At 47.1% G+C, this 24,557-nt stretch overlaps 2 protein-coding genes across 4 annotated transcripts in view; both read left to right on the top strand.

Moving 5' to 3' along the window:
- The first annotated feature begins 16,241 nt into the window (after positions 1–16,241).
- On the top strand, positions 16,242–17,008 carry IER3 (immediate early response 3). The gene is made up of 2 exons (XM_004390383.2): positions 16,242–16,604; positions 16,717–17,008. Exons 1-2 carry the CDS (start codon positions 16,395–16,397, stop codon positions 16,975–16,977), a joined length of 471 nt encoding a protein of 156 aa, XP_004390440.1. The 5' UTR covers positions 16,242–16,394; the 3' UTR covers positions 16,978–17,008.
- Positions 17,009–18,168: 1,160 nt separating this feature from the next.
- FLOT1 (flotillin 1) overlaps positions 18,169–24,557 on the top strand; it is a 17,178-nt gene continuing 10,789 nt past the window's right edge. Inside the window, exons 1-8 of one of the 3 annotated variants that reach the window (XM_004390381.2) lie at positions 18,169–18,338; positions 18,670–18,750; positions 19,021–19,096; positions 19,185–19,275; positions 19,552–19,695; positions 19,851–19,970; positions 20,057–20,152; positions 20,362–20,514. In XM_004390381.2, the coding sequence (XP_004390438.1) occupies positions 18,708–18,750; positions 19,021–19,096; positions 19,185–19,275; positions 19,552–19,695; positions 19,851–19,970; positions 20,057–20,152; positions 20,362–20,514 (723 nt within the window). In that variant the 5' untranslated portion in view covers positions 18,169–18,338; positions 18,670–18,707. Of the gene's footprint in view, positions 18,339–18,649; positions 18,751–19,020; positions 19,097–19,184; positions 19,276–19,551; positions 19,696–19,850; positions 19,971–20,056; positions 20,153–20,361; positions 20,515–24,557 lie in introns of all 3 variants that reach the window. The other 2 variants (XM_023725297.1, XM_023725298.1) reach the window with 2 other exon arrangements.

Raw genomic sequence — 24,557 nt, 5'->3', positions numbered from 1 at the left:
GAACTTTACCACATGCCAGGCACTGTACTAGGTACTTTGCATACATCATCTTGTTTGATCCTTATATTCAACACTGAGGGGCAAGCAAACCAATCTTCCCCAACCATTAATCCTCTTTGGGAATATTCCACTAGAGGTGGATCTATTTTTATATATATTTTTCATGACCTTGGAAGATACATTGGTGACCCCTATTATGGATAATTAGACAAAGTAAGAACTGGCTGTTACGAAGAGAAAATGGAGGTGTAGTGAATATTTTCGGGGGTTCAGCCATTCTGCATCCATTCTCTCCTCCTTGGTTAACAGTCAGATTCTTTGGGGGAACTACCTGTGTGCAGCCATAGTGGGCTGCCAGTTAAGGCATCCTTTCTTCCCTAGCCAAGAATGCACACTCTTCTACCTAAACTAGGCTAATCAATCACTCTCTGCGGAGGCTTTGAATAATGAACATGAATGGGAAGGAGGGAGAAAACTAGTTGTAGCTCCATCATTTCAGCAGGTAGCCAGGGCAAGACTGCTGATTCCTGCCTCCCAGCCCCCTGGGGCTACCCTGGTTCCTCTGCTTCTCAAGCCTGATTTTCTAGCCTTCCTTTGATTCTGTGGGCTACCCAGTATCTTCCTAATGATCTCCTTTTCTGTTTAAATGAGCCACAATTATGTAGTTTCTGTGGTCTGAAACCAAAGAAATCCACATACTATGGGAATAAAAACAGAAGCTTTAGAAAAATTAAAGGAAGCTGAGGAAACGTACGAAGAGCTTTAGAACAACATTTCTAAATCACTACCCGGAAGGAAATGGCTACGATGTGTAAGGGGAACAGAGGCAAGCCTGGTCAAAGTGCAGGGCTGAATTTTCATGTGTTTTGCACTGTAGGTATTATGGGCAGAGCTGAAGTTACATAACCTTGAGTGTTAGGTAGGGTGTTTGAGACATACCGTTGGATGCTCATCAAAGGATATTATAATAGAGGCAACTCGAACTATGTTACATCTAGAGTATCCAAGTTGCTCTGTTTCTAGAATCACTGTGGAGTACACAGTAGTTTTTCTTTTTTTTGTTTGTTTATTGTTGTAGTTTAAATGAAGTTTACATTTCAAGTTAGTCTCCCTTACAAAAATTTATACATACATTGTTATGTGACTCTAATTGCTCTCCCCATACTGTGACAACACACTCCCCCCTTCCACCTGATTCCCCATGTCCATTCAGCCAGCTGCTAACCCTCTTTGCCTTCCCATCTCACCTCTGGACAGAAGCTGCCCATTTAGTCTCTTGTATCTACTTGAGCTAAGAGGCAAACTCCTCACGAGTATCACTTTATGTCCCACAGTCCAGTCCAATCCCTGTCTGAAGAGTTGGCCTCGGAAATTGTTTTAGCTCTGGGCTGACAGATAATCCAGGAGCCATGCTTTCCGGGGTTCCTCCAGTCTCATTCAGACCACTAAGTCTGGTCTTCTTACTAGAAGTTGAGTTCTGCACCCTACCTTTCTCCTGCTCCATCAGGGACTCTCTGTTGTGTTCCCTGTCAGGGCAGTCATTGGGGGTAGCCAGGTACCATCTAGTTCTTCTGGTCTCAGGCTGATGAAGTCTCTGGTTTATGTGGCCCTTTCTGTCTCTTGGGCTAATACTTTCCTTGTGACTTTGGTGTTCTTCATTCTCCTTTACTCCAAGTGGTTGGGACCAATTGATGCATTATTTTTTTTAATATGTTGATAATCTGGGTGGAGGACCGGAGAGAAAACAGACTTCTAAGTACTTGGTCAGCATTTTATCTTCTAGAAAGTAAAATGAATTTACAAATATCTCATTACAAACTGAAAGTGATACAGAATCTGACAAGTTTCTAGTAAGGAAGTCAGGAGTTGTATTCACGTTCCTGTGGCAGTCCAGATTCCTGCTGATTCTGTGCCTCAACCAAATCCCGGATCACCCCAGCCCTGGGTTAGTTCACCCTGCTCTGAATTCCTAGAATGTTTGCTGTCTGTATCAACATTCCATTCATTTGACATTCATCTTGGGGATCTCCACTGTCTTCATATGAGGAAAAGCTTCATATTAAGCTCTAATGTGCCAAATAAATGTTAGTTAGTGTCATGGATTGAATTGTGCTCCCCAAAAAATATCTGTCAGCTTGGCTGGGTCATGATTCCCAGTATTGTATGATTGTGTACCATTTTGTAAATCTGATGTGATTTCCTTATGTTTTGTGAACTCTATCACTATGATGAGGTTATATGTGATTTCCTTATGTGTTGTGAACTCTGTCACCATGATAAGATTATACTGATGAGGTCTACAAGACTGGGTAGTGTCTTAAACCAATCTCTTTTGAGATATAAAAGAGAGAAGCGAGCAGAGACACATGGGAACCTCACACCACCAAGAAACCAGTGCTGGAAGCAGAGCATGTCCTTTGGACCTGAGGTTCCTGTGCAGAGAAGCTCCCAGGCCAAGGGAAGACTGATGACATGGACCTTCCTCCAGAGCTGACACAGAAAGCCTTCCCCTGGAACTGAGGCCCTGAATTTGGACTTGTAGCCTACTGGACTGTGAGAGAATAAATTTGTCTTTGTTAAAGCCATCCACTTGTGGTATTTCTGTTATAGCAGCACTAGATGACTAAGACAGTTAGTATTAATATTATGTCTCTTATTTTTCTTAACTAAGTTATGAACTTCTTGAGACTTCTTCTTGTTGTTGTGTGCCGTTGAGTTGATTCCGACTCATAGCGACACCACATGGCAGAGTAGAGCTGCCTCACAGGGTTTTCTTGGCTGTAGTTTCTATGGAAGCAAATCATCAGGTCTTCCTCCCTTGGAGCCACTAGGCGGGTTCAAACTGCCAACCTTTCACTTAGCAGCCAAGTGCTTAGCCATTTGCACCACCAGAGCTCCTTTCCTGAGTCTAGAGGCCCATATTTTATGCATTTTTCTGCCTTCTACTGCTCTTAGTTGAAGCATATTGGACAGTCAATCCACTGATGTTTTGAGTTTGAGGGCTAGCCTCCACCATTAACTAAGTCAAGGTCATGGTCTTTGGCAACTTATTTTCTCTGCCCTTCTGTGTTCCACAGGGCTGCTGGGAGGACTGGCTGAGATAATGGGTGCAAAACACCCTTGATTGGTTAGTTCCATGTGACCCAAGACAGAAGGAACTCAGCAATATTAGTTCCCCTTTCAGCCTTTTTGCAGAAGTTTGGGTCATGGATGTGATCAGAATTATATTTTTCCTTTGTTAATAAAAGATTTCTGAAGGAGTGGTTTCTAGACTCTGAAAGGGCAGTATGCAACAAAATCTAATGAAGGAGGACTGGTCTTGACTACTGAAAGTGAATTAAAGCCATCAGCGTACAATGAACTTCTGTTCAAGTGATTTTCTCCTTCTCTTACCCCATCCATCATCTAGTTCAATATTGTCTAATAGAACTTCCTGTGACGATGAAAATGTTCTATATCTAAGCTTTCCAATAAGGTAACCACTAGCCACATGTGGTTGTTGTGCATATGAAATGTGGCTAATGAAACTGAGAAATTGAATTTTTAATTATATTTTATTTTAATTTATTTAAACAGCCACATGCTACCGCACTGAACAGCACAGAGCTAAATTAAAAGAATCCAGATCTCTTTATTCACTCATTTACTCGTTCAGCCAAAAACTGTTGAGCACCTAATATATGTCAGACACTGATGGTGAAGTCAATGATTAGACTGTCATGTGAAATAGCTCAAAATCTGTTTGGGTAAACAAATGATCTACTGGTTACACCATGTCCTCTGGGGAAAAGTGGCTGGGGGGGATTCCTTATGCATGGGTCAACCTGCAGGTGACCTAACTGCTCTGACCACACCTGCTAGATTAGGACTCTTGCCAAAGCTGATGGTCCTTCCCAAGGGCTGGCAAGAGGCCAATGATATGGCCAGAGGTGAGAATGTCCAGCAAACGTCAGAGCAGTGCAAAATCCAAGAGACACAAAGAGCTAGGGCCGTGAGCTAAATAATAATATTAACAATGAGGATTGTTGAGAGGCAGGAAAGAGTAGAGGTTGATAGCACTGTCCCTGGAGCCAAACATCTTGGTTGCCAATCCCATCTCATTCACTTGCCTTCCCGCGTAAAGCCTGTGTGCTGTTTCCTCGTCTGTGAAATGAAGGTGAGAACGGCCCTCCTCTCAGAGCCTAGCCATGGGAATTAAATGAATTGAAACATGGAATTGAACTCAGGTGGAGGTTCAATGGTGCCAGCGTCCATGCTCTGATCAATATGCTGCACTGCAGGACTCTGGAATGAGCTGCACCTGGGTTCAAATCTAACTCCACTACTTCCTGGTTATGTAATCTTGAGAAAGTGACTGTCTCACTGGACCTCATTTTCCTCATCTGTAAAATGGGATAATAGATGATAATAATAGTGCTGTGATTGGGAAGGTTTAATGAACTAATTCATGCACAGCACTTAGAATAGTGCCTATGAGACATTATAGGTGCTCAGGAAGTATAACCTGGAGTTACCTTCCACTATGTCATGAGACCTGTGCAGAGCCAGTCAGCAGAAACGGAGAGAGTGGGGAGAGTGGCAGACAGAGAGATGCTGAGCCATGAGATTGGCCCAGGTAGTGAGGTGAGGTATGCTCTTGCAGAAGCCACTGGGCCCTAAAGCTGCTGTAACATCCTGAGAACATACCACTTCTCCTGGGGGCAGTCTGCTAGCCACTGAGATAATCATTCTAGCCATCTCCATCCCCTGAGGTAACCCAACTGGGAACCTGTTCCCAGACAAAGAAGACATTTTGATGTTTTGCAGATTTGATGCAGGAATTTACAAGAGAGATATATTGATGTAGACTCTTTAGAACAGCCTTGTCACTGCCATTAAGGTGTGCCAGGGGAATAAGCCCCCTACCTAAAGCCGAGGAAGAGGGGCTGCCATGCCCAAGAGGCAGAAGAATGGGGCCTGCCAGGGTTGAGGGGGTTGGGTTGCCACTCAGATGGACTGGGAGAATGATGGGACCGCCTAAAGCTGAGAGAGCAGAGTTGACATCCCACAGGGCCTGGAAGGCAGATTTTAAGCCCAGGGCCGAGTGGCCTCCATCCAAAATCCAGAGGGTATGGCCAACATCCAGAGAGTGGAGAGTGGGGCCATTGCCCAGATAGTCTCAGGGAAGACAATTACTTTCAAGCCTTGAGAGTGAATGTAGTTAGTTCTTCTGGGTTTTGGACTTGCTTGGTGCCAGTTATCCCTTTCTTCCCTCAAATTTCTTCCATTTGTAATGGAAATGTCTACCTTGTGCTTGTGCCACCATTGTACTTTGGAAACAGATAACTTGTATTCTAGATTTTACAGGTTCACAGATGAAGAGGGATTTTGCCCCAAGATGGAATATGCCTAAAGTCTCACCCATATTTGATTTAGATGATTCAGAAGATAAGATTTTGGACTTGGAGTTGATTTAAGACTTTTGGGATGATGTGATGTGGTAAACGTGTTTTGCATATGGGAAGGATATGAATTTGGAGGGGACAAAGGGTAGAATGTTATGGATTGAACCGTGTCTCCCCAAAACATGTGTTGTAAATCCTAATCTTTATGCCTGTGGTTATTATCCCATTTGTGAATGGGTTGTCTTTGTTATGCTAATGAGACTGGATTTGTGTAGGGTGTGTTTTAAATCAATCTCTTTTGAGATATAAGTGAGATTAAACAAGCAAGTGAGCAAGCAGAGATGGGGGAAGAGAGATGCCAAGCCACATGAAGGTTGCCTAGGAAGAGAAGCTCAAAAAAGACAAGGACCTTCCTCCAGAGCTGACAGAAAAAGAAAGACTTCCCCTAGAGCCAGCCCCTTGAATTCAGACTTAGAGCCTCCTAAACTGTGAGAAAATAAATTTCTGTTCATTAAAGCAAAAAAAAAAAAACAGCCGTCAGAGTATTAAAATGGTAAACCACTTAGGAAAAGAGTATGGCAATTTTTTATGACGTTAAGTACACACCCACCTGTACTACTCCTAAGGAGCCTGGGTGGCCCAAGCAGTTTGTTGTGATTGGCTGCTAACTGAAAGGTTGGCAGTTCGAACCCACCCAGTGGCTCCATGGAAGAAAGGCCTGGAGATCTGCTTCTGTAAAGATTACATCCAAGGAAACTCTATGGAGCAGTTCTACTCTGTAACACACGGAGTTGCCATACTACATACAACATACTACTCCTAGGTATTTACTGAAGAGAAATAGGAACATATATCCACAAAAGGAGTTGTATATGAATACTGATAGCATCTTTTTTCATATAGCCAAAACTAGAAAAAAAGAAAAAAATCCACAAATGTCCATCAATAGGTGAATGAATAAACCAACTGTAGTGTATTTATAAGGAGTCCTGGTGGCACAATGGTTAAGCACTTGGCTGCTAACCAAAAAGTCAGCAGTTTGAACCCATCAGCTGCTCTGCAGGAGAAAAAGACCTGACAATCTGCTCCTGTAAAGATTGTCGTCGTTGTTGTTGTTAGGTGTTGTCCAGTCGGTTCCAACTCATAGTGACCCTATGTACCACAGAACGAAAGACTGCCTGGTCCTGCACTCTCCTCACAGTTGTTGTGCTTGACCCCATCGTTGCAGCCACTGTGTCAATTCATCTCATTGAAGGGCTTCTTCTCTTTCGCTGATCCTCTACTTTACCAAGTGTGATGTCCTTCTCCAGGGACTGGTCCCTCCTGATAACATGTCCAAAGTACATGAGACGAAGTCTCACCATCCTTGCTTCTAAGGAGCATTCTGGCTGTACTTCTTCCAAGACAGATTTGTTTGTTCTTCTGGCAGTCCATGGTATAAGATTACAGCCTAGGAAACCCTATGGGACGGTTCTATTCTGTTCTATAAGGTCGCTATGAGTCAAAATCGACTCAACAGCACAAAAGAACAACAAAAAAAAAAAAAAAGAAACCAAACCTATTGCCATCGAGTCAATTCCCACTCACAGCGAACCTATAGGACAGAGTAGAACTGCCCCATAGGGGTTCCAAGGCTGTAATCTTTATGGAAGCAGACTGCTACATCTTTTTGCCGTGGAGTGGATGGCAGGTTAGAACCGCCAACCTTTCATGTTAGCCGCAAAGGTTAGCAGCCAAGGACTTAACCACTGTGCCACCAGAGCTCCTTAAAACAACAACAGTATATTTATACAATGGAACACTATTCAGAAATCAAAAGGAAAGACAATCTGATTCATGCAAGAACATGGCTGAATCTCAAAAATATTGTACTGAGCAAAAGAAGCCAGACACAAGAGTGCCTACTATGATTCCATTTATATGACATTCTAGAGTAGGCAAAACTATAGGGACAGAAATCAGATCAGTGGTTGCTAGGGGCTGGGGTGACTACAAAGAGTTATGAGGAACTGTTTTGGAGTGATAGAAGTATTCTATATCATGACTGTGGTGGCATTTATACACTATATGCATTTGTCAAAGTTCATCAAATGGTACTTCTAAAAAGGATGGATTTTACTGCATGTAAATTATACTTCAATAAAACTGACTTTCAAAAAATGTAATATCACCAAGGGTGACCAAATTCTATGTGAAAGGGTAGGGGTCAGAGACAGGATAAGCTCAACCTATAGGGATAGATTAAAAAAAAGAGAGAATATCCAATTTATACATTTTTTTACTGATTTCTTTAAAAATACTGACAGCGTAATAATTTTTTTAGGCCTTGTCCAAAAGTCCCTGGCATCAAAAAGACTGCATCACAAGGTCATGGACACTTTCAGGCAGTCAGAAAGATAAATAACAAATGACTATCATATAGTGTATTTGATGCTTCAAGAGATGTACGTAGAAAGCAGATGGACTAATTCTGCATGGGGGAGAAAAGAGGTACGGTCTTTACCAGAAGGAGGGAGAGGAAAGAGAACATGTAAAGGGCCCAACAGGTAAGAGTTTGGCATGTGTGAGAAAAAGTACAAAATCAGACATTGCACCCTATCTCAGGGTGCCAGAAGTAAGAGGGATTTGAGAGAGAACGTCTGTGAGGTTGGCTGGATCCAATTTAGGGGGGCACTGCAGGCCATACCAGGGAGTCTAGAGCCGCTAATGTTATTAAAGCAGGCACTGAGCCTTGGGCAAGACATAGAAGATGGACTGGAAGGAGAAGGGTTAGGAAAGCTCTTTGTGACCCAGCATTGTCGTCTCTGCTGAAATAAAATGTGCTTTATGGTAGTGGACAGTTTTGCATACCAAAAGTGCTAGGTAAGTAGGTCCCAAATGGGATACAGCAGCCCTCAGGGTAGCTCAGCTGCCTGGTAATTTAGGACTCTGTTTCTTTCCTGAACTGGGAAATCCTAGCTATTTAAAAACCAACAAACAAACTCGTTGCCATCGAGTTGATTCCGCAAACCCTTCATTTAGAGTCCAAAAGTTAGCAGCACTTGTCTGTTTCGGAGATGCAGCAGCTACAGGAGCAAAACCAACAGTCATTGTCTGTTGTGGACAGAGATCAACGGGGTCATCGGACACATGATTATTTTCAGGCTTCCCTTGTGAGCAATTCCCCTTCTGTGCTTGGTGGGATTTCCAGCCTAGGGAAATGACTGACCAATCGTCTGGGAAGGGAGAGTATCAGAGCTGGCCGGGGCCATCCAGGAGCCAGGATGACAGTTGTGTGAGGCCCAGACCCTCCAGGGAATCTTACAGGCGATGGAGGGAAAGCATGAGGGAAAGCAGGTCTACTGTCTGCCCAGCCCAGCTTCCTCTTTCATGAGCTCATGGTCAAACCCAGGCCAGTGGGAGGGTGCCAGCAAGTGAGTGAGCTTGCTTTTTCCCTAACTTGGTTCTGAGTCACACATGGCATCTACCCTTCCCAGAACCGCCTCAGGGCCCACCCCCTGACAGCAGATCAAGCCCCAGCCCTCACACGAGATCCCAAGGGCCAGTGGAGCTGTAGGCTGGCAGCCAGGAGCACCGCCTCTGCCCGGGAGAGGCCTCTGAGAGGGACCTGGGTCCCTCCCAACCTTAAAAGAAAAGGGCCTATGGCAGCTGCTTTGGAAGTGGGAAGGAGGCACTTCTAGGTTTTGGGTACACATGGGAGACTCCGCTGAATCATGGGGCTTCAGAGCAGGGAGAAACAGAGAAAACCTTTGATCTACGCCTTTCACTTTACAGATTAATTCATCCAGTAAATACAGGGTGTCTGAAAAGGCTGAATACAGAGAAATCATTTATTTGTTGTACTTTTTTCCCCCCATGATGATGCTTTGACTCAAATCTCAATTATATTCTCCAATGGCTGACATGGGAGCAACGCCAATGGAAGCAGCAGTCAAGAAATCAAACGATGTATTGCATTGGGAAAATCTGCTGCAAAAGACCTTTTTAAAGTGTTAAAAAGCAAAGACGTCACTTTGAGGACTAAGGTGCACCTGTCCCAAGCCATGATATTTTCAATGGCCTCATATGCATGCAAAAGCTGGACAATGAATAAGGAAGACCGAAGAATTGATGCCTTTGAATTACAGTCTTGGGCAAGAATACTGATATACCACCGACTGCTAGAAGAACAAACAAATCTATCTTGGAAGAAGTACAGCCAGAATGCTCCTTAGAAGCGAGTGTGATGAGACTTCATCTCACATTCTTTGGACATGTTATCAAGAGGGACCAGTCCCTGAAGAAGGATATCAAGCTGCAATGATTGGCTCAAGCATAGCGATTGTGAGGATGGCGTAGGACCAGGCATGCTTCGTTCTCTTGTACATAGGGTGGCTATGAGTCACAATCAACTCAATGGCACCTAACAACAACAACAACGTACTGAGGTGCAGTGGTTAAGCACTCAGCTGCTAACCAAAAGGTTGGGAGTTCAAACCTTCCAGCTACTCTGAGAGAGAAAGATATGGCAGTCTGCTTCCGTAAAGATTAAACCAAAAACAACCAAACTCATTGCCCTCGAGTCGATTCCGGCTCATTTCAACCCTGTAGGAAGAGTAGAACTGCCACATAAGGTTTCCAAGGCTGTAATCTTTATGTGAGCAGGCTGCCACACCTTTCTCCTATGAAACAGCTGGTGGGTTTGAACCACTGACCTTTGGGTTAGCAGCCGAGCGCTTAACCACTGCACCACCAAGGCGCCTTCCCTAAAGATTACAGCCTTCGAAACCCTATGGGGCAGTTCTACTCTGTCCTATAGTGTCGCTATGAGTCCGAATCAACTCAATGGCAAGCTGATTTGGTTTCTTAGTATAGTGAGGTGCAAGCTGCTTCCCACATGAACAACTCTGTAATGTTAATGAAATAAGGAGCAACAAATTTCTAACCTTTTCAGGCACCCTGTATTTACTGAGGAGTCCCTGAGTGGTACAACCAATTAATGCACTCGGCTGCTAACGAAAATACTGGAAGTTTGAGTCCACTCAGAGGCACCTCGGAAGAAAGCCCTGGTGATCTACCCTTGAAAAGTCAGCCACTGAAAACCCTATGGAGCACAGTTCTACTCTGACACACGTGGGGTCACCATGAGTCGGAGTCGACTCAGTTGCAACTGGTAAACTGGAGTTTATTGAGAGGTACAGTCCTAGGCACTGAAAATAGAACAGCAAACAAGATGGATAAAATCCTGCTCTCTTGGAGTTATAATCTGACGGGAAGGAGATTGAGACGACAAGGAGATGCTATAACACTGGGGTCCTTGGAAGCCAGTTGGCACCGAACAGGATGCTGGATCCTCCTCGGCAGCCTCCTGCAAAGTTGGGCTGAGTTGGGCTTAGCCAGAATGAGCTGCATCCCAGGGTGTGGGATCCTGTGTTACTTTTGTGACCTTGCCTTAGAGCTCCAGGCGCTCTGGCCATCCTTTTGCGTCAGGGAAACTGCCAGGGGCTAACTTGGCCCTCCAAAGGCCCAAATGAATATCTTTGGGGGTCATTTATTAACTTGCTGCCCGTAACTCACCACCCCCTCCCCCACCCCCAGCCCCATGCCTCTGGCAAGAAGTGTTCCTGCTAAAATGTGTGTGTAGGGGGGCCAGGCCAGGGGAAGAGCGTACTCTTAACCACTGCACCACCAGGGCTCGGAACACGAACTAGGAATGCAGAAGTCTCTGCTTCTCCGTGAAAAAGAAAGAGCCACAAAACCTGCCTGAGATGGAGCGGGGCATGAAGAGAAAAAGAAAAACTGTGTCCTGATGATCTTAGTACTTGGAGGTTATTTTCTCATCCTGGTCTCCTACTCCTGGGTTAGCTCTCTGCTGCTTATCTCAGCTCCAAAACAGCCTCTTCACATAGCAATAACAATGGCCAGGATGGAAGAAGCACCTATTGTGTGCCTAGGAGCAATGTCTTCATCTTCTTAATCCTCACAACAACCTTAAGACGAATTTGTCCATTTTTTCAACTGAGGAAACAGATTTTCAGAGAAGCCAAGTAAATGGCCTAATGTCATACACTTAATAAGTAGCACAGCTGGAGTTTAAACCCAGTTTTCTCTGACACCATTAGATTGTAATATGCTCTTTGTGCTAGTCTATGTTTCCTTCCCATCTCAAACCCATCTCAAGGCCACAAATATGTATTGAGCATCTATTCAATGCCCCATACAGCTAGGAGCTTCCAGTATTCATTCCCTGACTCCAGAACCCGAGAGGCACCCCCAGTAGGCACCCTGGCTCCGTCCCTCCATTTCTGCTTCCCTTTCTCAGAAGCTTCTACTTCCATGTATCCATCTCTCTTTCCTCTGCCCATCCCACCTCTGCCACCTCCCATTTACTTTTGTCCTCCATTCTAGGCCTGTGGCCAGCACTAAAGCAATATTCAAGGTGGGGCAGCAGCAGTGACTCATCCTATGTCATGACTTAAAAAGGGTGATGGCTGCCCCATCAGTTACCTGCAGTTATTCCTGACTCAATGGCAGATCACCCTGAGCCACAGTTCAGCATCCCCCAACCTCCTCTTTCAGGAAGAAACATGAAGGGACACAGCTGTATATATAGACATCTCTGGGGGTGAGTTTTTGTTCCTCAGAGGAGATGAATTCAAAGCTATTTATTTTATTAAGAGTATTTATTAAGCCCCTACTGTGTGTGCAAACGATTTGCACTAGACTACTAACATAAAGGTTGGCGGTTAGAACCCACCCAGTGGCACCTTGGAAGAAAGGCCTGGAGATCTGCTTTGGTGGTTAGAACCCACCCAGTGGCACCTTGGAAGAAAGGCCTGGAGATCTGCTTTGGTTACAATTACAGCCAAGAGGAATCTGGAGACTACTGCCCTGAGATAACTCTTTAAACCCTGAACCGAAACTATCCCCTGAAGTCACCTTTTAGCTAAACACCAGGTTAGCTCAAAAAGTAAAGACTGTTACTCTTGAGTACTGTGTGCTTTAAAAAAAATTATCTATATGAGACCAAATGGACAATAATTACTCTAAAGCATAGATGAGAAGATTGGGGAGCAGTGAGACTAAGTTAATGGGAATGGAAAAACTAAAACGGAAATGATGAGAATGTTGACACAATGTGGAGAATGTAACCAATGTCACTGAACATTATGTGTAGAAATTGTTGAATGGGAGCCTGTTTTGCTGTGTATACTTTCACCAAAAATACAACAGAGTATTTTTTAAAAAATGATTACAGCCAAGAAAACCCTATGGAGCAGTTCTACTCTGTAACACATGGGGTCGCCATGAATTGGAATCGACTCTGACAGTAACGGGTTTGGTTTTGGTTTTTTATACACCAGCCAAAGCACTGGAGATCAGACAGAGATACAAGGACAGGGACATAATGGAGAACAGGGCAGATGTGGTCCTATATACACATGCAGATTATATCCCAGTAGGGGAGATAAACGACAACAACAAAAAGTAAACACATAAAAAACTCCTTTTTGTGGTAAGTGCTATGAAGAAAACAAATGAGGGGTTGGGAAAGAGGTTAGTAGAAGACAGATAACAGATCAAAAAAGATAATAGATCAAAAGAGGGGATAAAGGACTTGAGGAGGGAGGGGAGAGGTGGGAATGCAAGGGGTTCAGACCTGTTTCTCTAGGATTGGGGCAGCCGGAACCGGTCTAGCTGCTGGTCTCAGCCCCTGGCACTTTCTGGCCTTAACTCATCCTCCAGCCCTCACCCCCTCATCTCCTCAGGGCTTAATGATTCACTTGCAATCTTTCCCTAGCTTCCTGTGTGGTGGCGAGGGGGTGGAGGCAGATCCCTAGGTCTCTGAGGGTAGCAGAAATGGGGATCAAGTAGGTTGAGAAGGAATGGCGAGGAGATCAGGTTCTCCAAGTCTTCTCTTTGTTCCATCTGGTCTGGCCACAAAGAAAGTTCTCTCTACACCAGGAGGACAGTGAGGATAACTAGGCCCAGCTGGACACCCAGATTCCAGATGTGGGAGGTAGTGTTGAAACAAGGTCCCAACATCCCCCTCTTCATTTCCCCTTCCCCTCCCCTGCCTAATGCCCTGAGAAATTTTCCATAATAAACAAGTTATGCATTCCTGTCCTTACGTGCCTCCTGCTCTTTCCCACCAAGCAATTTTCCTCCTCCATCATCACTACCGCCCCTTCTGCAATTGATGTTGGTGTCAGCATGTGGGTCTGGCCCCATGTGTGAATAGCTATGTATTGATGCTGGCATTTGTGGTATGCGAGTTGCCTTGGAATAAGGGTGTAAGGGGCAGTTCTTTGGGTGTAAATGTAAGGATAATGGCAGGTGTGAAAGGCAGGTGTCCAAAAGGGATGTCTTTGTAGAGAAAATGTGTTTTATACCTGTCAGGAAGAGTTGTATAAAAGGAAAGGGTTAAGACGAGAGTCATGGGTGTGCCATACAAGCCCAGGAAGCAATTGTATATACAGCAATAATGTAACTATTTACAGCCCAATTGTGGAGCTATCCCCTTAGTTTCATCCCCACCCATCCTGGTTGAAAAATGCCCTTATATGTTTCTGGTTTGGTGTTTATACAGGAATTGTCCCAACTTTCCTTAACCTGTTGCCATTGAATTGATTTCAACCCATGGCAACCCCATGTGTTACAGTGTAGAACTGCTCCATAGGGTTTTCTTGGCTGTAATGTTTACGGAGGCAGATCGCCAGGCCTTTCTTTCATAGAGCCGCTGATTGGGTTCAAACCACCAACCTTTAGGTTAGCAACGATCACATTTGTGCCACCCAGGCTCCTTCAGCTTTCGTTAAGTTGTTGTAAATTTGTACGTGCAATTTGGAGAAGTGTGCTCATGTCTCAAAAACCTGGAGTGACCCAGCCAGAGTGTGAATACTGTATGTGCATTTATAATTCTGCATTTTCATCTTTCATTTAACAAGATTACTGAACAACTACTCCATGCAAGACATCGTGCTGGGCTGTGTGGAGGACACAAAGACTGCACTACACAGCCTCTAACAGAAGAGATCGTACATGTATGAGTCCGAGCACCAGGCATAATACGTAGTGCGTTTCAAATCCTCATCTTTGGTCCCTTCTACTTCTTTCTGTCAGTGCCCCACGCTCCTCGCCCGTTGCTCCCTGCCCATAATAATACCTTATCCCATTGCTAAATTCTGGGGCTCAAATGGTTAAGCGTTCAGCTACTAACTGAAAGGTTGGCAGTTTGAATCCACCCAGAGGTGCCTCAGAAGAAAACCCTAGCAATCTATTTCAGAAAGATCATAGCCATTGAAAACCTATGGAGCACCGTTCTACTCTGACACACATGGGGTCAAACTGATCTGACAGCAACTGGTTTGGTTTTGGGGTTTATGCTAGAAATGTCTGTTCTAGCCACCCTTCCTCTTGGTTCCCTCTGCCATGGCCCACCTCAGGCCTCGTGACCTTCTACCTGAACCCGTCCAACAGCCTCCTGTCCCCTGCCTCAGTCTCTCCCTCCAGGACATGTTCCTCATCCCAGCCAGTACTAGGCTTGAATTGCCCTCCCTTACGGTAGCCTCTGGTCCACAAACTCCACCATCTGGAGTCAAACCCAGACTCCTGGTCTGGCAGCTAAACTTGCCCCACTTTGCTCAGTTCCTCTACAGCCATTATTACCAGCCCTGGTGGCACGGTTGTTAAGAGTTTGGCTGCTAACCAAAAGGTTGGCAGTTCAAATCCACTGGCCACTCCTTGGAAACCCTATGGGGCAGTTCTACCCTGTCTCATAGGGTCGCTATGAGTTGGAATTGACTCGACAGCAATGGGTTTAGTTTGGTTTTTACTCCTTTACGGGAAACTTACTCTGAGGTTATTTTTCTTGAGATTCCCCAAATACATCCTGTACTTTTCCAGTTCAAGGCCTTTGCTGATTCCATTCTTTTTTCACACAGTCATCCTCCACATCTGAATCTGTCATATCCCACTCACTGTTCAAGGTCATCTCAAATGCCACTCTTCCATGAAGCATTGCCTGACCAATTAGATGGTCAGCTTTCCTGTCCCCTCCTGCCTTCTAGTCCTTGTCCCTGGACTGTTGTGCCCCATTAGTCTTGTTTTGTTTTAGGGGGCTGTCTAATCTTTTAACACCTGACAGTTTAAAAAGTTTTTCACATAAATTTTATTTGATCTGTATAACAAGGGGCAAATCCATATAACAAGGGGTCTTTGTATTTTGAGGTCCTCTGCACCAGATTTTGTGTGAATATTTCTGCATACACTTAAGTGTGTAGCTTTGCTGTGTTGTCTCTGGTGAAGTGAAATCTCTGAATCTTTGCTCTGTGTGTGTGTGTGTGTGTGTGTGTGTGTGTGTGTGTTGTGTGCGTGATATGCGAATGCTGTGTGTGTGTGTGTGTGTGTGTGTGTGTGTGTGTGTGTGTGTGTCTAAGTGAGTGTTTTCATGTATGCTAAGGCCGGCAGGACTGTGACTGTGTGTGCTAGTGTGTTCATTTCTATCAGTCTCTTTAATTGTTTCTGTAATGACTTCCCTCCTGGGGTGTTTTTTTCTATGTGTACCTACAGGTGTGTGAATGTGCATGTGTCACTGTGACTCTTTGATTTTTTTGAGTCAGTACTGTAGCAAAACAGCAGGACCTCCTTCTGTAAGTCCTTCTGCCTCCCCCAGTGATGTGCCTGCCCTCGGGCCTGTAGCTGAGCCATCTCCTAAGCGTGTCTGTGGGCCCCTCTCCAGCTGTCACATGTCCCGACATGTGCCCGCAGCCTGGGATCTCTCCACCCCCACTCACAACTCAGACACCTACAACACGCACGCACACAACACACTCTAGCGCCTAGGGTTGCAGAGGCCAAGTCTCCACCCCCCTCTTTGCTTAATCGTTGGAATTTCCAGACACCTCCGGCCAACGGCTCCCCACCCCGGGGAGGAGGAATTGAGAAGGGCCCGCCCAATCTCTCTGCGGACATAACTACCCCCGCCAGGCTGCCTTGCCACACTCCGCCTTCTGCTCTGCTCAGCGAGACATGTGTCACTCCCGCAGCTCCCTGCCTACAATGACCGTCTTGCGAGCCCGGACGCCCCCCCCTTCCACTAGCCCGGGACCCCGGCGGGGGTCTGGTCCAGAGATCTTCACTTTCGACCCTCTCCCGGAGCCCGCGGTAGCCCCTGTCACGCGCTTCAGCGCCTCTCGCGGGCACCGCAAGCGCAGCCGCAGGGTCCTCTACCCCCGAGTGGTGAGTGTCGCTGAAGTGAGCAGCCGCGGGGCGCACCAACCTGACGCTGTGAGGGAACGGCCAGACGTCGGGGGCTCTGACCTGATCTGTCCCCTTTCTTCTCTCCCCTCAGGTCCGGCGCCAGCTGCCACCCGAGGAACCAAACCATGCCAAAAGGCTTCTCTTCCTGCTACTCGCCATCATCTTCTGCCAGATCCTGATGGCCGAAGAAGGGGTGCCGGTGACCCTGACCCTGGAGGACGCCCCCAGCGACGCTTCCCCCGCGCCCATCCCTGCGCCCCCAGTTTTCGAGCCGTTTAATCTGACCTCAGAGTCCTCGGACTACGCTCTGGACCTCAGTACTTTTCTCCAGCAACACCCGGCGGCCTTCTGACAGTGACTTGATACCCCTTACCACCAAAAATAAGAATCTGAAAAACCAGAGAAACACCAGGCGTACCTGGGGCGCTAGGCCGTATCCCAAAATGGGACTTCTGAGGCAACTCAAACTCAGAACACTACAGTGGAGAAGCCAGCTGGTGCCCGGGGGAGACTTGAGTATGGACTCCCCCGGATCTAGCCCGGTGGGGAAAGAGAGCGTCTTTTATTTATCATTGCTCCTAATTAATATTTATATGTATTTATGTATGTCCCCCTAGGTGATGGAGGGGTGTATGTGATATTTATTTTAACTTATGCAGAGTACGAGATATGCCCCCCTGCTCGAATTGCAAATCTCTAGGTATTTATTGAGCTTTGTGGGATTGGGAGACAGGGCGCCTAGGACTCAGGGAGACTAGAGGAGGGAGTGGAGAGGACTCGGCGCCCAGGCTGGGAGTCAAGGATGATGGTAGGTTGTAGGTTTAGGGGGTGACACTCTTCGTCCTCCAACATCACAACTCCTCGGGGCCTACTGTGTGAGGCTCCGGTGGACTGTTGGGGATGAGGTCCGTGGCCTTCGATCTCCCCTAAGCTGCCCCTAAGGGGTGGCTGCGGGGTCGGCAGTCAGTGGGCTTCAGGGGGCGGCTGTTGGGGTCGCCCAGTATGTTCTGTGAACACAAATAAACTTGATTTACTCTCAGCAGTCATTTGCGTGTGTCTTTGCGAGCGGCGATTCTCCACTCCCTCCTCGCCTTCGGGCGCTAAAGACCTGTGCGAAGGGCCGTGGCCACGTCCCCAGCCCGCGCTCCTCCTCGGGCCAGGGAGTCCCGGAGCCCGGCATCCGGTCGCCGGATGCTGTCGCGGGTGGCCCAGTGTGCAGTTTCCTCAGTCAGTTACCGCGGGCAAATCCAAGATGAAGCAAGCCTCCCAGCCCGGACGCCTGACGCTTCGACCCATGAACGTCACATCGCGCCCCCCTGGACGGAGCCGGGAGGAACCTGAGCGGGACTCGGCTCAGGAAGGACTGCGGTGGGGGCAATGGGGCAGCGGGCTCCACCCCCGGCTCACAGGCAGTCTCCTCCCCCTTCATCCTCCCCTCCCCAAGGCCTGGCGGGCTGCGGACCCGAGCGACGCCTGCTGGGAAGGGGCGGTGCGAGAACCGGGCCCAGGCCAGTCGGTTGGTCCACCGCTGGGGTCGGGTCGTGTCTGCCGCAGCAACAGGGTGCGGCCGACGGGGTGCGCGGCTGCGGCTGGGGCCCAGCTTCTAGCAATACTACGCGCTAGCTTACCCTTTTCGGCTCCCGGGGCGCTCTGCGCACCCTTGCCCTTCCCGAGACCCGTGCTGGCCGCTGGCCGCTACCCGCTTCCGGGGAGGTGAGTGGGGGAGGGGAGGAGGAGTCTGGGGCTGCGGAGGAGCTCAGAGGGAAGGAAACGGTCTGGCAGGGTCCCCATGCGCGGAAGAACCTTATGCGATTGAGAGGAAACGTCCGCACCGGGGGTGGGGACGCGGAGAGGGGAAGGGAGTGGCTGGCAGTAGGCGGGACAGTGGGTCGTTGGGGGGTCCGTGGGATTGCACGGGGGGCACCTTAGCGGGTCCACGGGTACGGAAGGGACTGGGCAGCGGTGGATGCCGACTGGGCGAGGATGACGGGAAGGAAAAGGACTGATTCCAGCGGACGCCACAGCGCCCCTTCACCACCTGCAGATCCTTTCTCTCCCTTTCCTCTGGCTCCGCCCTGAACCATGTTTTTCACCTGTGGCCCAAATGAGGCCATGGTGGTCTCCGGTAAGTATTGTTCTTCCCTAGCCCATAACCCCAAAACTCCTATGCATCTGGCCTCTCCCCCTTACACCCTTTCCCTTCTAGCTCCCTAGACCAAGCCTTCTGCCTCCTGATGGCAGCTCTCCACACTCACTTGTCATTCCCAGCCACTACGCTTACAGACCTGGACTGCCCCCCTCGTCTCCCAGTTTCCCTCTAATGGATTCCTTAGAATCTTCCGCATCCCAGCTCTCCCACGTCCACAACGAGCACTCACTGCTCCTCATCTTGCAGGTTTCTGTCGAAGCCCCCCTGTCATGGTGGCGGGAGGACGCGTCTTTGTCCTGCCCTGCATCCAGCAAATCCAGAGGTAGGTAGGAAGAGAAGCAGGGAAGCGGAACCTCCATTTTTCTCTCTCTCTTCCTTTTCTCACTGTCTGTACCTTCTTTTTCCCCTAGGATCTCTCTCAACACACTGACCCTCAATGTGAAGAGTGAAAAGGTTTACACTCGCCACGGGGTCCCCATCTCAGTCACTGGCATTGCCCAGGTGAGGCTTTCAGAGCCTTTCCCCCAAAGCCCACTCCCCCAGTACCTTTTCTTTCCTGGACATTGAGAGTCTTCTGATCTTGACCTTGCCAACCCTTGCCTGAAGAGAAATTTCTCTGCTACTCTCCCCTTCTCCAGGCACACCCAAGGCACTTGACTCCTCCTCCCTTCTATCTCTGAGATGGAAGAGGCTTTCTTTAGAGGGCTTCTCTCCCTGCATCCTCCCTGCCTTCATAAGACCTCCACCACAACCTCCCTACACTCACTCTGGTTACAGGTGAAAATTCAGGGGCAAAACAAGGAGATGTTGGCGGCTGCCTGCCAGATGTTCCTGGGGAAGACCGAGGCTGAGATTGCCCATATTGCACTGGAGACGCTGGAGGGCCACCAGAGAGCCATCATGGCCCACATGACTGTGGAGGTGGGCCTGGGGGCTGGGGCCTGAGGCTAGGAAAAGGTCTGGAAGGGATGCCAGAATGAGTGGGTCCCAAGGACCAAATGAGTCTGTCTCTAGGAGACAGTGGCCAGAGGATCTGAGAGCTTAAGTTCCTCCTTCCCACCGTCCTGTTATCCTAGGAGATCTATAAGGACAGGCAGAAATTCTCAGAGCAAGTTTTCAAAGTGGCCTCTTCAGACCTGGTCAACATGGGCATCAGTGTGGTTAGCTACACTCTGAAGGACATTCATGATGAGCAGGTAAACCAAGGCAGTTGATCTTCGTGCGTCCCTACTCCCATCTCTTAAACCCTCCCGGGACTCTGATTTCTGCATCTCTCCCACAGGACTATTTGCACTCGTTGGGGAAGGCTCGAACTGCCCAGGTCCAAAAAGATGCTCGAATTGGGGAAGCTGAGGCTAAGAGAGATGCTGGGATCCGGGTGAGAGACATGAGGTCATTCCATCACCATGGGCTTATTGGGCACCAGTGGGAGAGGGGTATAGTAGTGGCACAACTGAGTAGGGGCTGGTGGAGCTGAGCTCACAGTGGATATAGATGAGGCCAGAGTTGGGACGAGCAGAGTAGCCTGGTGGTGAGCCTTCCTCTCCTTACCCTGACTTTTCCTACTTGATCTCCCTGCCTGGACAGGAGGCCAAAGCCAAGCAGGAAAAGGTGTCTGCCCAGTACCTGAGTGAGATTGAGATGGCCAAGGCCCAGAGGGACTACGAGCTGAAGAAGGCTGCTTACGACATCGAGGTCAACACCCGCCGAGCACAAGCTGACCTGGCCTATCAGCTTCAGGTCAGACCTACCATACTGGGCAGATGGCCAGGCTAGACTTGCCCCTTCCCCATTTCTCTCGGGCCCCTGCTATTGCTTATATTCTCTGATCCCCTTTTTCCTGGCTCTCTGTTTCTGACCCAGTTTCCTCTTATGAGAAGAGATCTAAAAGACCCAAACATTTCAGCTGAAAAAAAAAAGTCCAAGAAGGGATATGATTAATAACCAAAAAAAAAAAAAACCTGTTGCCATCAAGTTGATTCTGACTCAGCGACCCTATAGGACAGAGTAGAAGTGCCCCATAGGGTTTCCAAGGCTGTAATCTTCACAGAAGCAGACTGCCACATCTTTTTCCCATTGAGCAGCTGGTGGGTTCACACCGCCAACCTCTCAGTTAGCAGTTGCATGCTTGATCACTTGCCACCAGGGCTTCTTATAAGATCAGTAGGGCTGATGCATATGTTTGGGGCAAATTGTTCCATGCGCAAGGGCACCTGGATGAAGGGGTGAACCAGAGCTGAAATCCAGCCAGTGCTCCCCTTGCCAGGCTGTGCACTCTGACATGGGCTGCGTCCACCCAGAGGAAGGGGTGCCTTTTTCTAATTTGTGCAAAGACACCTTATGGTTTAGCACCAGCCCTGGTGATCACAGAAGGGTGTGAGGAAGGAAAACATAGATGTGGGCATTGAATCCTGCAAAGTGAGGTATGGGCAGCCCCTGATACTGCAAGGAGGGACTTGGAGAACTTTACCCAAAACCAAACCAGTTACTGTCGAGTCTATTCCAACTCATGTGACCTCGGGTGTGCAGAGCAGAACTGCTCCATACCGTTTTCAAGGCTGTAATCTTTAGGAAGCAGATCACCAGCCCTTTCTTCCAAGGTGCCTCTGTGGGTTTGAACCGCCAGTCTTTCAGTCAGGAGTCAAGCCCTTAACTGTTTGCACTACCCAAAGCATAATAATATTATGAAATTTGTTTTTGCCAAGAGTTGGTACAAGTTGAAAGCATAATGTGGTTCAAAACAGCTTTAGTTATGATGCAGAATTCTTGGGTGGCTTGATAGGTAATTGAGTGTGGCATAGCACCCTGTTACTCGTCACCACCGGGGAGCTTGTTAGAAATACCAAGACTCAGGCCCCAGCCCAGAGCTACTGGATCAGAATCTGCATTTTTGCAAAATCCCTAGATGATTCATGTGCACATTGAAGTTTGAGAAGCATTAGCATAGTGGACACCACTAGCTTGCTGTGAGACTATAGATAAAGCCCTTACTGAACATGGCTTTCCCTGTGTGCAAAATCAAGGGATCAGGCTGCTTTGGGCTCTGTTCGACTTTTATCAGTTTCTCACATGCGGCAAGCACATGTGCTAGGTGCTCAGGAAATAAGAATTCATTCAACAAATATCTTTTAAGTGCCGACTATGTGCCAGACATTGTTTTGGAGGTGAAGAAATAGGTATGAATAAGAAAAGGCGCCTGCCTTCATGGAGCTTACATTGTAACACGGGAAATAGTTAATAAGCAAGTAAAATAACCATCACAGGCTATAATTATCTTAAATGTTTAAGTTCTGCAAAGGAGGTAAACAGGGTGATGTGAAAAACAAGGAGGGGGCTGTATTAGATTTGGGGAAGGAGGCCAGAGATAGCTTCTGAGAGGAAGTGATGTTTGAGATGAAACCTGAAGATGACAAAGAGCCAGAGATGTAAAGAGTTATAAGCCAAGAGCATTCTAGGCCAGTGCTGTCCAAATAGAATTTTCTGTGATGATGGAAACGTTCTCTATCTGTGCTGTGATGTTGGGCACCTGAAATGCAGTTGGTGTGTCTGAAAAACTGATTTTTTAATTTTATTTTGTTTTAATCGATTTGAATAGCTATATGTGGCTAGTAAGGAGCCCTGGTGGCACAGTGGTTAGGTGCTTGGCTGCTCACTGAAAGTTCAGTGGTTCGAACCCACCAGCCACTCTGTGGGAGAAAGATGTGGCAATCTGCTTCTGTAAAGATTTACAGCCTTTGAAACCCTATGGGGCAGTCGTAACCTGTCCTATAAGGTTGTTGTGAGTCGGAATCGACGGCAGTGGGTTTGGTTTTGATTGGTATGTGGCTAGTGACTAGGCAGAGGGACTAGCAAGTGCAAAGGCCCTGGGGTAGAAAAGAGCTTGGCATATCCTAGGAATAGAAAGGAGGTTTCTGATTTGGTGTGGCTGGTGTGCTGTGATTGTGAAGGAGAAGCAGGCAGGGCCAGATCATGCAGGGTGTAGGTGGCCATGATGGAGACTTCGAGGAGAATTTTAAGCAGGGGTATGTTGTGGTCTAATCTATGTTTTTATAATAATCCTCTGGTTGTGGTGGGTAAAATGGACTGTAAAAGGGAAGAGAGGAAGTAGGGAGATGAGTTGGTAGCATTTTCAAAGATGATGTATTGAATATATGCAGCTAATTGCACTCACTCTTTAAAACTTCACTAAAACCACATAGAGCGATTTGTTGTTGTTGTTAGGTGCTGTCGAGTCTGGTCCAACTCATAGCGACCCTATGTGCAACAGAATGAAACACTGTCTAGTCCTGTGGCATTCTCACAGTCGTTGTTATGCTTGAGCCTGTTGTCGCAGCCACTGTGTCAGTCCATCTCATTGAGGGTCTTCCTCTTTCTCGCTGACCCTCTACCTTACCAAGCATGATGTCCTTCAGAGACTGGTCTCTCCTGATAACATGTCCAAAGTACATCATCCTTTCTTTTAAGGAGCATTCTGGCTGTACTTCTTCCAATTTGTTTCTTCTTCTGGCAGTCGATTGTATATTCAGTATTCTTTGCTAACACCATAATTCAAAGCGTCAGTTCTTCTTCAGTCTTCCTTATTCATTGTCTAGCTTTCACATGCATATGAGGTGATTGAGAAAAGAGAAAAAAAAAAGACAAACATAAAGATGGGGAGAATGGGAACAAAATCACAGCATCATTTGGAAGCTGGAAAGCAGTGGTAATTGACCAAGCAGGTCTGAGACAGCTGAACTCTAAGCCTGCAGGGGCAAATGATGAAATGACCTGAGATTAGGGACTGGCAGCACCAGGTGCCTCTGGATCTGTGGTGAAGACTCTGGTGAAATAAGGAGGAATTGGTGAAAAGTGACTTCTCAGTTAGATCCCTTCTCTAGCTCCCTGCCTCTGGGTAGTGGTCATTCCCCTGGCTCAGCAGACACCTGAAGGTTTATTATCTGAAGAAAGTAAACCAGAGGCTATGATCTAAGGCTGGCCAGGCGCAGGTGAAAGCCTGAGTAACAGGGGCATGAAGTGACTGTATGCCTATTAAATGCTAAATGATGACAGCTTCCCCAGCCCCCTCATCCCACTCAGCTCCCAGAACCTGTATCCTCCAAACATAAGATCACCCTAAAGTGAAGCTCAAAATCAACAAGCCCCACGTACATACCCAGAACTTCATCTCAGTGCTTTGGTCCTTTTAACTGTGAGTAGAGAAGCCTGGGTGGTGTTAGCTGTTTGCAATCAGCTGCTAACCTAACGGTTGGCCTTTCAAACCCACCCAGATCCTTCACAGAAGAAAGGCCTGGTAAACTGCTTCTGCAGAGATTACAACCAAGAAAACCCTATGAAGCAGTTTTACTCTGTAACACATGGGGTCACCATGAGTCAGAATCAACTCGATGGCAACAAGTTAACTGAGCAGACAAGCAAGGACTACCTGATATATGAGAGAATCATTCAACATGAAAGACTGAGCCAAAACCACAAACAGAGCAAAGCAATTTGAAGGATACATATTATGCAGACAGAAGAAAGCTTTTAAAAAATTGATATCTTCAGTGAAACAAAAGAAGAGTTCACATCCAGGAAATCAGGACATAGAACAGAACACAAAAAAAGAGCTCTTAGAAGTTATCAAGATGGGAGAAAATTTTAAAAAAGCACATTGGAAGAAAAATTCTAATAAATCTCCCAGAAAATAAAGCAAAAAGGCAGACGGAAAAATTAGGAAGCTAAGAATATTAGAGACCAGTTCAGAGTATCTCATTGTCATGGTTTGAATTAAGTCCCCCCAAAAA

Source organism: Trichechus manatus, unplaced genomic scaffold (genome assembly GCF_000243295.1).
Source record: "Trichechus manatus latirostris isolate Lorelei unplaced genomic scaffold, TriManLat1.0 scaffold00295, whole genome shotgun sequence".
In the NCBI taxonomy this organism is placed as follows: Eukaryota; Metazoa; Chordata; class Mammalia; order Sirenia; family Trichechidae; genus Trichechus; species Trichechus manatus.
This window is presented reverse-complemented; position numbering and strand designations above follow the sequence as displayed.